The sequence below is a fragment of the Corylus avellana genome, chromosome ca11, assembly GCF_901000735.1.
Source record: "Corylus avellana chromosome ca11, CavTom2PMs-1.0".
In the NCBI taxonomy this organism is placed as follows: domain Eukaryota; kingdom Viridiplantae; phylum Streptophyta; class Magnoliopsida; order Fagales; family Betulaceae; genus Corylus; species Corylus avellana.
In genome coordinates, this window is record NC_081551.1 from 10884209 (window position 1) to 10900780 (window position 16572).

Sequence of the window (16572 nt, forward strand, 5' to 3'; positions counted from 1 at the left end):
TTTTTCAAGTCTTTGACAAGGAAACTTAGTCATACATCCACTTGGAAACACAAGCCTATTTAAAGGCGTCTTGTGTAGGCATTCAAGCCGACATTCTTGCTCTCATTATAAAATTGAGAAGAAGGTTTAGAAACCCTAGTCTACACGCGTGGATTGAGTTTGGAGCAAAAGGAATCACATCACCCCCATCACCTAGCCTAGCCAATTCTAGGTATGGCTCTTATACCTAAGCAAATTTTTGTTTTGCAAAATCTGTTGCTATACTTTCATGATGCTTTTTCTTGGGTTTTTTCGCTGTATTTTTAAGAGATATCCCGCAACCAAACAGCAACATTCATCAATCTTTCACCGGTGGCCATAGATGTAGCCAACAACCATTGCCGGAATGTTGGCTAGGCTAAACTGCGAGTAACAACCATAAAAATCCTTGACCAATAACTAGAAGCCACACCGAAAGACCAAACAGTGGTCACCAAGTGCTTCTCCGGCCATTACAGCAAACGTATCCGACATCGACTGCAACCACCAGAATGCCAAACAGAGGTCACCAGTACCAACACCACACAACTACCCTGATTCATTTAGCTTATCAGGGCACATACGAGGAGCGGTGAAGCATCATTCTCACATCCTTGGTGAGGGAAACTGTGTCAACGACCGCGCCATTCAACCAACATGGCTATGTTGATGGTGACACCGACACTAGTCCCTCCAACCCCAAAGCGCGAAAGAACAAAGCATGTTTATTTATTTGCCTTGTTGAACAAAAAAGGGAATAAAAAATATAGAAGTGAACACAATGTACAATGTATTTACCATATACGATTATTGCAATGCTCTGATACTATGTAATGAAATGAAATGCGGTTGAAGAAGAATGGTGCTAATTGAACATAGCTCATTCCTCCTCCTTTGTCCATTAAATAGATAAGCCAATTACAGGAATATTCTGCACAGCTATAGGGGACAGCTCACTAGGACACCTTGGCTTCCTCTAGAAGGCTTGCAGATTACTCCCTATACTATTAGGAAATTACATATTATTCTTCAAATATTCATATATTCACTCTAACATCTATTGCAAACCAAATGATAGAAAAAAAGAATTTTTAGACTACTTTCCTTTCTTTTCTCAGTGGTGAATGAAAGATACTGGAAGAAAAAAAAAATCAAGAAAGATGAAAAAAGATACAAACCTGAAATCCGGACAGTTTTCAACCGCTTCTTTTCCTCTGAAATGTGAGCTTGCTTATCCTGGTATAGTTTCCAGCGTCTATCATCTATCAAACCAATTTCACGTCCCAATGGAGTGAGACGGCTATCAGCATTATCTGATCGAAGCAGCAACCGGTGTTCTGAGCGGCTAAGAGGATGGAAAAAAAAAAACAATTAATATCATTAAATTTCATGAATAAGATGACAATGCACACACACACTTCATGTACACAAGTGGTTAAAATATAAACAGTCACGCCAGGAACATGCAAGGTCAACATGCTTTGAGTGAGCATTCTACTTATTATTTCTGTCATGTGACATTCTTGTATCTTAATTCTGAAGCCTCAAGGAGAACTAAGATGTTTTGGTTTAGATGATTTCTAGCCCCCCTCCACAAGGATGTTTCAGATATGAAATCTGTAAAATGGCCTGTGATGTGACGGACACACAAATGCAAAATGTCAGGCATGAAAAAATATATTAGGATACTAAATGTCATTTTCCTGGACATGCAAGGACTTGCATTTACATGGTAATACCACAACTTTTTTTCTTTCTTTTTCTTTTTCTGATAGGTGAATACACCACTCATACACACGTGGGATTGAAACAATGACCTAACCCTCCATACCTTATAAGGGAAATAATGTCATTTGGTCCAAAAACCATTGGGCTGTGACTTGACGGTTAATTTCACTCTAAAAACATAAAAAGCACAATATTTGCTTAAGGATCATGTTGGAAACATATTATCAGATAAACTGACAGTCAAACAGAATCAGGACTATCACATTCCAAATCTCTTAACAGTTCATCACAATCTTAATGTAGATAAGACGGAGAAATTTAATTCTTATGAGTTCATCCAAATGAGGTTTATTTATTTATTTATTTTTCTATAATTCCAAATGACTAACTTATGTTATAAATATTGTCAAGTTTTCTATTGGGGAAAATGCAGTTTACCCCCCTGAAGTTTCAGGAGTTTTTCAATTTTAACCTCAAAGTTCAAAAATTGGCAATCTACCCCCTGAAGTTTCAAAATTTTCAATTTAAACCTTCCATTTAATTTTTCCGTTAAATTGGACGGAAATTTTTTTAAAAAAGCCTGAGGGCAATGATGTAATTTCATATATTTCCGTCCATTTTGACGAAAAAATTAAACGGAGGGTTTAAATTGCCAATTTTTGAAACTTCAGGGGGGTAGATTGCCAATTTTTGAACTTTGGGGTTAAAATTGAAAAACCCCTAAAACTTCAAGGGGGTAAACTGCATTTTCCCCTTTTCTATTCAAACATTAGAAATTACTATCTCATCAAGAGTTGATTCCCAAATATAAAAATTGTTGATAGATAGAAATAATATAACAATAGTTTCCTAAAAGATATTTTTTGCGAATTACCTTGTCAACATTCGGTAAGGCTCTCGAAGATCCTTAGTGACCAGATCATCAATCAATGTCCCTATGTAACTGCTCTCCCTCTCAAGAACAATGAGGGGCTTACCCTCTGAATGTCTGGCAGCATTGATACCAGAAATGATGCCCTACAGGAGTAAAAAAGAAGAGAGAAGGCTTCTTAGATGCACAAACTGCCTATATTGCCAACAAGCGTAAAGTTCTGTCTCCACCAAGGCAAAACCCACTACCCACTACACAATATCTTTTCATGCGCCAAGAGTATAAAATAAATCAAGAACAACACCAGATAATGTTTCTCTAGTTCTCAGAACAAATAATAAGAATATAATTACCTGTGCTGCAGCCTCTTCATAGCCTGTGGTTCCATTTATCTGTCCAGAGAAGAAAAGTCCAGCAATCTTCTTTGTCATAAGAGCCCTAGAGCATTGATGAGCAGGCAAATAATCATATTCTACAGCATAAGCAGGCCTCAGCATTGAACAATTTTCAAGTCCAGGTAAAGTTCTTAAGAGTGGTAACTGTAGCCTCTCTGGTAACCCAGTCGAGAACCCCTGTCACGAAAGAAAAGAGCAGTTAAAGGGAAAAATGTCAAAAACATGCTTGTACATTAGAAAACATATGATAAAGAAGATTAGACGTAATCTTCTTAAGACTCCCCTCAGAATATAATTTGATTGTACAGTTGATAAAGAGTTCAACTGTAAAACGGCAGCTAATGCAACAAGATGAATCTCCAGAATTCTTACTAGTAATCAGTTACCACAGACACAAAGCTAGACTATACAATAGAGGATAAGAGTACAACCTTTAGGCACTTTCTAATTCTCTGTAAGTACTAAATTTTATTGGAAAAGCGCAATAAGGCAAAATGTAAGAGTCTTCATCTCCTTAACGATGTTGCAAGGAAGAAGTAGATGATTTATTGTCTTATCATTTGATTTATATATGCAAGAAAGTCCACAATGATTATTCCACTCTTTCTCAAATTATTTATCCCAAGGATCTTCCACAATGCTGTTTCCAAGTGTAAAATGCTACACTTGGTAGAGTTTTGACTTTCCCTATCACTTTTCCAAGGAAATAAGCTGCCATCCCCTGGCTTTAATTCCTAATAATGCTCTTAACCTCTAAGCTGCTAGAATCCAAATCATTTTATCCTCACCCTCCAGATGAACTTAGGTAGTGAAAAGTATTCTGAAGAAACAAAACCAAGGATTCTAGTTCCCCATTTTGTACCACTGTTAGAAATCTTGGCACCAATGAAAATTGCAATTGGAGCAGCCTGAGTATTTTATCAGAGTTGCATCTCTTCCCAACATATGAAGCGCAAGTTAGTGCTCTCTCTCTCTCTCTCTCGTCCCGACCTAAGTTCTCTTTTCTGGTTTTCTGACATGGGGTACTCAAGTATGTTATGAGTCGAATCAAAGGTTTTCGACTTTCCAGCAGCAGTGGGCTCATAGGTCTTACAAATTGTCGAAAAGTGTATGGGCGTCTCTCGAGCAGTCTTTTTGGGCAAGATTAGCATAGTGTGGTTGGTGGGTACTATGGAATCTCTGTTACAAGGGTATGGCCTGATAGATTTCGTTAAAACATCAAGAGTTGGGAGTGAAGCTTTTAACACACAAAGATGTTCCATACCCACAAACGTTATCTGGCCCTCACAGAATACAGAGGTGGCAGAAGGAGAGCTTTTACTATTATTCCAGAAAGGAGGGGCTGGAGGAGTTGCATACTAGAGTTGCGTAAAGCTCTACCCGTTTTCCAGGTCTCTTACGGCAATGGGTTGAAGATACAACTTTCCTGTAAGCCTCTAGGTGGTTTTAGCAGAGAAGGCTTTGTGAAGGGTGGAGATGTGGATTTGAAGCCCAACCCCATTGAGGGGGTCCTTTGCCTGTTTGTTAATCAGCCCAAAGCCTTAAGATCGGACCTAAGAGTTTGGGCGTGGAGGCTTCTCCTTTGGCCTCTGGTGCCAGAGTGGGCTTGAGACCCATTTCTTTTAAGCCCATTGTATTTTTGAAATTGAAGGCCTCACATAAAGGGAGGGCCCAATCTTCATCGTCTCCGGGCTTGAAAGCTAAAGCCTCAGCCCAGACACATTACCAACTTAAAAGTGGAGAGCCGAAATAAGGCGTGTGGCGTGTTTCCTTGGGTCCAGGCACGGAAGCGGGTTCGGTTCCCCTTGCCTCTTAGATTGCTTGCGAAGAGCGTAGATTCTAAAGCGCCCTAGATGTCTGCCTCCAACTCACTTCTCCATAAAGAATCAGCCTCTCCAAATCCCTAGAATAATCCTCTTTTCTCTTCCTTTCCCCCTAAATCAACAATCTACCTACTACAATAATATCCAGCTCTTGAATACCATCCACTAACTCCTTCTCCTCTTCCCAACATTACCAAAGATCTCTTCATTCCATTTTTTCAAGTCCATTTTTAGAGCTCTCAATTTACATGCCAACATAATGCTAGGGGAACCCTGAAAATTGAATGACTTCCACCATATTTCCGCTTGATCCACAACGACCTCTAACTTCAACTGCATATTCTCAAACTTAAAATACTGACTTCTTTTTTTTTTTTGATAAGTAAATGTATTATAAAGCAAAGGCGCAAAGGGGCGCAACCCATTTACACGGGCGGTATAAAAAGAGAGCGCCTAAGAGGGAGAGAAATGAAAAAGAAAATCAGAAAAGCTAATCTCTATAGGAGCTAGCCAAGCGGCCGTCCAAGAGTAAAGAGTAAAGAGGAAAAAATGGGTCAATTCCTCTATAGTCCTAGTGGAATTATCAAAACATCTAGCATTTCTTTCATTCCATATACACCACATAAGACACAGAGGGATCATCTTCCACACAACTGCGCTCCGGGATCGTCCTCCCGACCACCAACTCTCGAACAAAGCTCTCACCCTGCAAGGCATGACCCAATGCAAGCCAAACCGACTAAAAATCGAATGCCATAGAGCACTAGCGAGCTCACAATGTAGAAGAAGATGATCGACTGTCTCTCCGGACTTCTTGCACATACAACACCACTCCATAACCACTATATTCCTCTTACGCAAATTATCATGTGTCAAGATTTTGCCTAGAGCCGCTGTCCACCCAAAAAAAGCCACTCGCATAGGAGCTTTAGTGCGCCAAATGCTTTTCCAAGGAAACACCTCTTGACTGGATTGGGACAAAGCCTTGTAGAGCGACTTAACCTCAAACTTTCCTTTCTTAGATGAAATCCAGCACATACGATCTGCCACTCCTATGGAAATCTTGCAAGAATACAACCGATCAAAGAAAGGAGAAACCATATCCATCTCCCAATCTTGGACGGGCCGAACAAAAATGACATTCCATTCAACTCTCCCACTCCTCCAAGTAAAATTATCCTTCACCCAAGCTTCTTTGTGTCTGGCGATATTAAATAAGGACGGAAAAGTTTGCTTCAAGGGACTCTCCCCACACCAAATATCATGCCAAAAACGAACTTTCGAACCCTCCCCCACCTCGAAACGAATCTCTTTGGCAAAAAGATTCCAACCTTGACGAATGTGCTTCCATAGGCCCACACCATGGGCACCCGACACCTCCTTAGTGCACCACCCACCTTCCTTGTCTTCATATTTAGCTTTGATAACCTTACTCCAAAGAGCCTCACTCTCATTCGCATATCTCCAAAGCCATTTCCCCAAGAGAGCTTGATTAAAAAGGTGTAACTTCCGAATGCCAAGGCCACCATAGCGAAGGGGACGACACACTTGATTCCAACTTACAAGATGCATCTTAGACTCCTCACCCATTCCTCCCCACAAGAAATCTCTTTGGACTTTCTCAATCCTTTTAGCTACACTTATAGGAAGCGGAAACAGAGACAAAAAGTAAGTCGGAAGATTAGCCAAAGTGCTCTTAATAAGAGTTAGGCGACCTCCTTTAGAGAGATACATCCTCTTCCAACCCGCCATCTGGCGCTCCAACTTTTCAATCACTTCATTCCACATAACCGTATCCTTGTACGACGCCCCAAGAGGGAGACCCAAATACTTCATAGGTAACTCGGCAACACTACACCCAAGGATACTAGCTAAAACCCCCATATTCTCCACCTCTCCAATAGCCACAATCTTTGATTTTCCCAAATTCACTCTCAAACCCGATACAGCTTCAAAACATAAGAGGATGAGACGTACATACCGGACTTGCTCAATGGACGCTTCACAAAATATCAAAGTATCATCCGCAAATAAAGAGTGAGAGACCATCAGCTCCGATAACACCCTATTTCCCACCGAGAACCCAGTCAAGAGGCCTTGTTCTACCGTCGTATTCACCATTTTGCTCAAAGCCTCCATCACTAGCACAAACAACAAAGGAGAAAGAGGATCCCCTTGCCGGATTCCCCTCGAACTATTGAAGAAGCCTTCCGGAGAACCATTCACAAGGATGGAGAATCTTACCGACTTAATACACCACTCTATCCACGCCCTCCACCTCTCTCCAAAACCACACCTATGCAGCAAATACAAAACAAAATCCCAATTGACATGGTCATAGGCCTTTTCCAAATCCAATTTACACAGAATACCCGGCAATCCTGATTTCATGCGACTATCCACGCATTCATTGGCAATGAGAATGGAATCTAGGATTTGCCGCCCCCCGATAAAAGCATTTTGAGAATAGGAAATAACCTTTCCCAAAACAGTTTTCATCCTATTGGCAAGCACCTTAGAAACAATTTTATACACCCCTCCCACCAAACTGATAGGCCTAAAGTCCTTCATCTCCACCGCTTCCGCCTTCTTCGGAATCAAGGAAATAAAAGTTGCATTCAAACTCTTCACCAGATGACGTCTTCGGTAGAATTCAGCAAAGACCGCCATAACATCTTGTTTAATAACCCCCCAACAAGCTTGAAAAAAAGCCATAGAAAAGCCATCTGGACCCGGGGCCTTATCACCATCCATGCCCTTAACCACCTCCCACACCTCCTTTTCCTCAAAATCTCTTTCTAACCACCTATTGTCCTCCTCATCAATAGACAAAAAGGGCTGGTTATCCATTCTCGGACGCCAAGTGCATTGTTCCGAGTATAAACCTTGATAGTACTGAACTATGTGATCTTTTATTACAACTGGATCCTCGGATAATTCCCCATTTATACGAAGCACTTCTACCCGATTGCCCCTACGATGAGAATTAGCCATCTTGTGGAAGAAACGAGTATTTCGGTCCCCCTCCTTGAGCCACAAAGCTCTCGATTTTTGTCTCCAATGAATTTCCTCACATAGCAAGGTGTTCTCCAATTCTTTCACCAAGTCTGCCTTCCGAATCTTCTCCTCCTGACCTAAACCTCTCGACTCTGCCACCTCATCCAACTCTTCAATACCTCCCAACAACTCCTTCTTCTTCCTCCCAATATCCCCAAACACCTCCTCATTCCATTTTTTCAAGTCCACTTTAAGTGATTTCAATTTATTAGCAAGCACATAACTAGGTAAACCCTCAAACGAATACGTCCCCCACCAAGAAGAGACCTTCTCCACAAAACCCTCTGCTTTAAGCCACATATTTTCATCATAGTCTTTGGATTATGAAGCTTAACATTGTAGTATGGAATGTGAGAGGGTTGAATGCCCTCAAAAAAAGGTTACGAATAAGGGGGCTCTTGAAAGAATGGAAAGCGGATATAGTGTGTTTGATTGAGACTAAGATGGAGGTTTTGTCCCGGGAGGTGATTCATAGTCTTTGGATTATGAAGCTTAATAATCCAAAGACTATGATGAAAATATGTGGACTTGAAAAGCGTACAATATTGAAATCCCCACCCAAGCACCAAGGGACCTCCCACACACTCATTAAACCAGCCAACTCTTCCCAAAGATCCCTTCTCTCTCCTTCCTCATTTGGCCCATACACCCCCCCAAACGCCCAAACCCAATTGTCCTCCACATTTAGAAAAGAACAAGCCAAAGTGAAATGCCCCACCCACTCCTCCTTACACTCCACTACCCTCCTATCCCACATCATTAACATCCCTCCCGACAAACCATTTGAACCTTTGTGCTTCCACCCTACATGTTGACCTCCCCAAAGACTATGAATCACCTCCCGGGACAAAACCTCCATCTTAGTCTCAATCAAACACACTATATCCGCTTTCCATTCTTTCAAGAGCCCCCTTATTCGTAACCTTTTTTTGAGGGCATTCAACCCTCTCACATTCCATACTGACTTCTCCTACTCGAAACCCCACAGAGCCATCATTGTGGGGAGGGTAAAGAGCTTCCACTACCTTTTCGATAACAAAGCCCTTGACCAAGTCGTTCCAATCAGCTTTGTCAGATCCACAACCAGCAATTGAACAATAATGCAAAATGATTGGACAATAGTCTAAGAAGTCTCCTTTGAATTACATCAGGAAACTGTTTCCCAATTAAGAGAAAGAAGAAACCTATCAATTCTTGACCAACATTGATTCTAACGATTATTAGACCACATAATTTTTCCACCGACAAGTGGTATGTCCATAGGACTCTGGTAAAATATGAAATCTGAAAACTCCATCATGGCTGGAGAATGATGAGTATCTCTAGATCTTTTACTTGGATATCGAATAGCATTAAAATTTGCCCCAATACCATGGCTTCTCCCACCAGCTCATAATCCCAGCCAATTCATCCAGAAGCACTCTCCTGTCATTGTCATTATTTGGACCATATTATGCTGGTATACTACCTCTCACAGAAGCCAAAAAAGAGAAAAAGACAAAGGGTGTGGTCTTGACATCAGCTTTGTTGTTGACAACTACATAGCCACCTCACATGGATTTATTATTATTACTGTTGTTGTTTTGTTGATGTTCTTTCAAAGACTACCAAAACTGTGCCAAGGTACGAGATAAATTGGCAATGAAGCCTTTGCACATGTTATCCTTCGTAAATTAATTTTGTTCCTTCATTTCATTTTCTATAGCTTTGAATAAGAACGAAAAAAGGTCGCTATATATATTGCCTTTCCATTCAAACAATAGTAAAAAATAAAAAATAATAACTGATATGCTGGCGCACCTGGACATAAAGCTCTGGCACAGTTCGGCCCTCTGGTTCAAGAAATATCTGATGGGACTCTTTGTCTTGAAATCTGACAATCTAATATGTATAAAGAACAAAGTAAATATTATTAGCAAATCATCTATCTATACTTATAAGAAACATAATGCAGGAGCAATACCATTTTAAATATGGGTTTTAGGCTTTGGCAGATTGTAAGAGAATCTTGTCCTTATTAATCATATTAGCCTCTGGCATGTAGGTGAACTTAAAAGTTCATGATTATTCACCCCAAGGAATTTTTTGCTTTGCTTCCCTCTCAAAATATAAGTTTTATTAGAAGATCAAGATATGCCTATATTTCCCCCATGCTCGTGACTGCACCGAAATAGCAAGGACATCTTCATTAATCTTTATAACATTTTTATTCTTGATGATCCAGGACTAAACTGAGATTTTTCATATGAAAAACTCTGGAATTTTGACTACTAAAAACATAAACTCTGGTATTTTTAAACTATATTTAAGATGTTGTCATAAATAAGAAGAAAAAGCTGGAGGAGAGTGGAGAAGAAAAAGCTAGAGGAAGAAAAAGCTGGTATTTTTATAACTCTGGTATTTCTACATGGTTGAGTTGAAGGACAAAAGCAAGGAGAAACTGAGTAGTTACAACAAAATTTCGAGAGGGAGAAGTTGGTCAGTAGAGGCGAAGGAATTTGAGTTGGTAGTGAAGGCAGGGGCAGCGAGGGTGAGGATTTTCGAGAGAAGCAAAGGGAAGCAAAGGTCCATTTTCATTCAGAAGGATGAGCTAGAGTGGTTAGTTCGCAAAATGGAGGTTCTAGTGGCAGTGGAGGATTCAGAGGTTTTCTGGGACCAATCCAGAGCGGGTTATCCGCGGTTCATTGTGCAGCAACGTTCAAATAGGCATGGATGCTTCCTGACGCTTGAGAAATTTGATGGGAGGAGAAGGTGTGGTTCAGTTCTCATCCCAGAAGGGCGCTTTGGGCAAGGTTGGCGACGCTTCATTTCAGAAGTGCGTTTAGCCAACTCGTCACTTCGTGGTACCAAGGAAGAGAAGAAGGTTCAGGAGGGAAAGGTTAGGAGGAGCTACGCCGATGTGTTGGCCCAGTCAGTTAATTCGGCAGAAGAACAATTTGGTCCATATTCAAGGCCTGTGGCCCGAGTGCCGAGACGGTTAAAGGAGTCGTCCACAACATTAATCCCTCAGGCTTTACGCACAGGAAAACCAGGTCCGAAGCCAAGGCCGATAATCCAAAATCCGGCGAGGCAACCTAGCGGTCAGGAGGGCGAGAAATTGCGACAGTCGGAGTTGGAGAATTTCAGGGAGATAGAAGAGAATAAGGCGAGGGCTCCGGCAAGTGACCTTCAAACGCGGGTGAGAGAGCAGGCGTTGAGTGATGGTACTGGGCAAGACCTGATGGGACGGAAGATTTCTGAGTGTCAGGCGCAGACCCATACTGGAGTAGGTATTGAACTCCGTAATTGCAGAGAGACGTTAAGGAGACTGAGAGGGAAGATTGACGCGGGTCTGCAGAGTTTGGAAATGGCTATAAAAAAGCTGGAGGAGAGTGGGCCCAGGCAGGAAGGCAGGTGCACCAGTGTAGCCCAATCTGTAAGGCGAGAAACAGAGCTGGCGGGGAAGGATGGTGCGGCTGTGCAAGGTCCAAGGCCCACAAAGGGCCCTGCATTAGTTCAAGGCGCTAAGGTGAGAAGTGGTCAGAAGGAGAAGGAGTGGGCTGGTAGGGTAGGCCCACGGTCCACGAGAGGTTTCAAGGTAAAGAGGAAGGTGGCCGGGGTGGGACTCAGTATGGGCCAGGGCTTTAGCTCTTATGGACCCACTGGAATAAGAAGGCATCCCTCTCACCCGAAACGCACAAGTGGGTCGTCGATGGTTTGGCGGGAGGGTTGGATCGGCGATCTAGGGGCGTCGAAAGGAGGTGCCGGCGACTCTGGGGCATCGCCGACAGTCTCGAAACCACCCGCCACCGTTCGTGCTTCTCTCGTCGATACATCTGACGCTTGTTCCGGCGATGGGGTGTCTTTAGGTGGTGCCGGAGATCCTCAGAGCTCACCGAGGTTGATGCTTTTGGCCAGGGGAATGCAGACTTCGACGAAGAGGAAGTCATCAACGGTTGCTCCCACGGTCAACCCAGGTGTAGCCGTGTCCGAGAAGGATGCTCGTGGGTTGGGTTCGCGATTTACGGCCGGCGACCCTAGGGCGTCGCCGATAGGCACGGAACTTCCAGCCATAGTTTGTGCATCTCTCGTCGACACATCTGGAGCTAGTCCCGGTAGTGGGGTTTCATTAGGAGGTGCCGGAGTTTCTCAGAACCCACCGAGGTTGTTGCTGTTGGCCAGGGGAACACAAACTTCGTCGGAGAAGTCATCGCCGGTTGTTCCCACTGTCGATCCAGGGGTAGCCGTGTCCAGGAAGGATTTTTGTGGGATGGGTTCGCGTTTTAAGGCCAATGAGTCCCTATTTCCGCAAGAGGCAGTGTCACAGTGCAATGGGGAGGAGGTTGCACTTCAAGCAAGTTCAGAAACTTCATCGCCAGTGATCAAGGTTAGTGATGTGGCGCCTTGGTCTCTTGTTGTTGGGTATCAGGAAGATGTTCAGGGTGGTGAGGGACTGGGCATTCCCCAGGAACGAAAATTTTCTATTGGGATTGGCCAGTCTGGTGGGAAGTATGACAGGGCGGCTGCATTAGGGGGTTCAAAAGTGGTGGAGTTGTGTGATGCTGAACAGCCTGGGGGAGAGAATGATAGGGAGGCTGAGTCACGAGATGAAGCCCAGGTACCTTGTGAGGTTGATGTGCCTATTCCTTTGAATACGTACGGTCCCACTGCAGGGGGTGCGTCGGGATACTCAGATTGGGTTATTCAATGTGCTAACGAGATTTATCCGATTGTGGGAATTTCGTACACGGGTCATAAGCTGCAATTGTTAGCTCTTTTAACTTTTTTGAAAGAGGAACGAAGGAATAATGCGATGGTTATGAATACAAGCAGCAGCACTAAGGGCAAGAGGGAGGTTAGAAATTTAGAGTGCTCGGTGAATTATGACGCTAGATGTTCAAACTCTAGCTATGGCAAGAGGAAAGGGGAGGGGGCATGGAGTAGCCTTATGAAGCTAAGCATTTTGTCTTGGAATGTGAGAGGGTTGAACAAGAGGGATAAGTGTTTGAGGGTGAGTAATTTGCTCAGAGATTGGAAGGCTCATATAGTTTGTCTTCAAGAAACCAAGATCCAGGGTATGTCTCACAATATTATTCGTAGTTTATGGGGGCGGAGTCATGTGGATTGGTGTTGTTTGGATTCTAGAGGGGCTTCGGGTGGCATTCTGATTATGTGGGATAACAGGGTGGTGGAGAAGGTTGATGTTTGTGTGGGGCGTACACTCTGGCGGTGTCTTTCAAAAACATTGGGGATCGTTTTGTTTGGGCTTTTGCTGGGGTTTATGGTCCGAACCTCAATAGGGATAGAAGGCTCCTTTCGGAGGAGTTAGCGGGTGTTATTAGCTGGTGGGACATGCCGTGGTGTATTGGGGGTGATTTTAATGTCACTCGGTTCCCTAGCGAAAGATCAGGTAAAGCCTATTTGGATTCGGCCATGATGGATTTTTCAGACTTTATTTCTAAACAAGGACTAATGGATCTTCCCTTCTCAGACAACGTCGAAAACATCTTCTCAAATATCCATAAAACCAACCAAGACATAGAGAAGCTAAAAAAACGAAGGGAACCAACACACTAGCACTAAAAAGTAGTGGCCTGCACATGCCCCTCCGACAGGGAGAATGAAAGAGAGAAAATGAGAATAGAAAAGAGGAAAATTCACATATGAGGCTCCTATTATTGGAGTACACATATCTATAGAGATTTATGCCTCTAGAAATAGTGAATTGGGTGAAAAGAAAATGTGGAACCTACAAATATATGGTTTTAATACAGATTCTTGGAAAGCAGTAATGACATTTACATTTCTAAAATAACAGTAATACTTAGATAAGAATGACTATCTTCATTCTCTAACACAAGAATCAGATGAAGAGTAAGAATATAATACATTTTGGATCCTTTATTGAAGTTCTTTAATGTCCATTAACAGAAATAACCAATATTGTATAGAATTTGAAAATATAGCAAATGATGGTATCGGGAATTAGTTCAACAAATGATACGTGTATATCTTAATCATGCTTCACTTCTCACAGCACAATGTATTGAGAATCAAAGTATATATCTCATACAATAGGAAAATCATGTTTCATTACATCACATAATGGATTTGGAACCCAAAAAAAGAGTAACTTTAATAAAGTAACAAAATGTATCATATGAAATGCCAATAGCAAAAGGGACATAATAGCAATGACAATTGAAAAGGGATTCTGTGTCTGTTGATATTCATACAAAATCTACTCCAGCATTGGAGCAGCCGATCATTCCTTTTGCGATATTAGTTGAGTTAGAACTTGAAGTGAATAACAAAATAAGGTATCAGAACACAAAAATGAGGTACGCAAGAAAAAAGGAACATAAACTACCAGCCTTACCTTATCTTCAATTGAAGGGCAGTATCTGGGTCCCTTAGCTTCAACCCATCCTCCATACGTGGGAGTTTCATGCAAATTCTCTTTAATTAGCTGGTGTGTTTTCGCCGTGGTACGTGTTAGATAGCAGCACATTTGCTCCCTTTCAATATGAAAATCAGGATCAAAGCTAAACCAGCTGACCTGTTAATGATAACTCACATTAAAGACATGGATATCAAGCATATTTATCAGTCATCAACATTCACTATTTAAATCAAAAGCTAATCACAGGTTATTCTTCATCCAATATGAGAGAGATAAAATCCTAGGAGCTAGTAATATGCAGAATACTGCTTCATGACCTTAAGTCCAGTAAGAGGTAGTCTGCCCAGTCAAGCAGGAAAACCTATGAAACATTCTGGTTTCTGCCCAGACAGTGATGTGGTGAACAGAGTTATGAATCTAGTCAATTGACTACCTTTAATACATTACATTAACATGGTGAGTGTATTGCAATCTCCAGCCAAGGTATATAATGACATATGACCTACACACTAATGAATTGGTTGCACAAATAAAATTGCAAAGCATGACCAGAAAACTTGCACCTAGCATAACTTTATCTATTCGACTTATTAAGAAATCCCACATCAGTTGGATGTATGTACTGGGTTATGGGTACCTGTACTTGTTGGGTCTCTCCAACCATTAGCTTACATTTTGGGTTCGAAGCTCTAACATGGTATCAAAACCCGGTTTGTTTGTTTTTAGACTCCAAATACCAAGCCTTTCTACATTTATTTCAGTTTCAATTGGTTCATTGGGCCATTTGTCTTAAGTTTGGTTTCTATTGGACCTGGACATGACATGGGGTGATAAAAAATCCCACATTGGTTTGATGTATGTTTGTTATGGTATATGTACTTGTTAAGCCTCTCCGCCAACTTAAGCTTTTGGGTTGGACGCCTTAACATGGTATAGAGTCCAGTTTGCCTGTTCATGGTTTCAGTTTCTATTAGGCCTAGACATGAGAGGAAAAGTTAGAAAATCTCACATCAGTTGGGTGTGTGCTTGGTTATTGATATGTGTAGTTGTTGGACCTCTCCACCTACTAGTTTAAACCTTTGGGTTGGATACTTCAACAGAACCTACATATGGGAGTAAATGGAAGGACCTCTTCATCTCCATGCTGGGCTTCCAATCCAGAAAAGTCTACAGTACGACAATCCACACGTGCTGGGGTTCCAGTTTTTAGCCGATCAATTTCAAATCCAAGGTGCTGCAAGTTCTCAGTAAGTCCATGTGATGCTGACTCACCAGCCCTTCCTGCAGGCATAGAAGTTCTACCAACCCAAATTTTACCACTCATAAAAGTGCCTGTTGTCAGTATAACAGAAGGAGCATAGAACTTCATCCCAAAAAATGTGCAGACGCCTTCCACACTGTCGTTCTTTCCTAATAAGATGTCTGTCACCATAGCCTCTCTAATAGAAAGGTTTGGAGTGCTGGAAAACAAAGCAAAGACCAACAGTTACCAGAAGGAACGAACAAACATTCGACAAATATATGCAAGGCAAGAGTATACTAATAAAATTGGGCAATTAATGGAAAACAAATAAATTTGAATAGTGATTATCATTTATTTATTTAGTTACGCAGCATTTCTCTTTTATTATGTAGATATAAATCCCACATCCCACACAAGATTGAACCCTTGACTTACTGATCTCACCATCCATCTCTTACTTATGGTGGGAACAAGACACCATTTGGTCAAAAAAAAAACATTGGCCTTTTTGGGTTAAGTAACTAGAAATATTAGAGCCCTCTTGTCCAATAGATGATATTTATTTTCATTGTGCTGATAAGTTATGTTCATGTCTGCCAAGGTGAGTAAATTTAAAAGCTGCTACAAATTTCAGAGAGAGGAAGAAGAAAAACTTTAACGTGAATATATATTGAGCATGTAAAAGTATATTACATCTAGAGGGAAACAGAAAAAGATTTTATTTGATGATGAATTTCAAATTCCATGATGAGATGAAAAACACTGTGGAACTATACTTGAAATAAATGCAGGAAATATTAGAGCCTACATGTTCAACTTGCACATTAAATCAAGCATCCAAGAAGTAAATGCTTCTTTTTATTTATTTACTTTTTTTTTTTTTTTCCTTTTCTATCAGGAATGAGACCAATCCGTGCTCTTCCATTGAGCAATATGTGATGTATTAATGCTGCAATTTATAATACATTGTACATTAAAATTCACAAATTGATTCTTTCTTGTACATTTAGTTCATGCATGCTACTCCCTATAAACTTTCTCAACTAAGAAGAGTT

The 16572-nt window shown here is 41.5% G+C and overlaps 1 protein-coding gene across 1 annotated transcript in view; it reads right to left on the minus strand.

Moving 5' to 3' along the window:
- Positions 1–1607: 1607 nt before the first annotated feature.
- The window catches only part of LOC132165059 (uncharacterized), a 34834-nt gene continuing 19869 nt past the window's right edge, over positions 1608–16572 (minus strand). The window contains exons 4-9 of the mRNA XM_059575565.1: positions 15404–15734; positions 14251–14430; positions 9693–9773; positions 2971–3189; positions 2621–2763; positions 1608–1647 (exon numbers count right to left, since the gene is read on the minus strand). Of these exons, the coding sequence (XP_059431548.1) occupies positions 1623–1647; positions 2621–2763; positions 2971–3189; positions 9693–9773; positions 14251–14430; positions 15404–15734 (979 nt within the window). The 3' untranslated portion in view covers positions 1608–1622. The remainder of the gene's footprint in view (positions 1648–2620; positions 2764–2970; positions 3190–9692; positions 9774–14250; positions 14431–15403; positions 15735–16572) is intronic.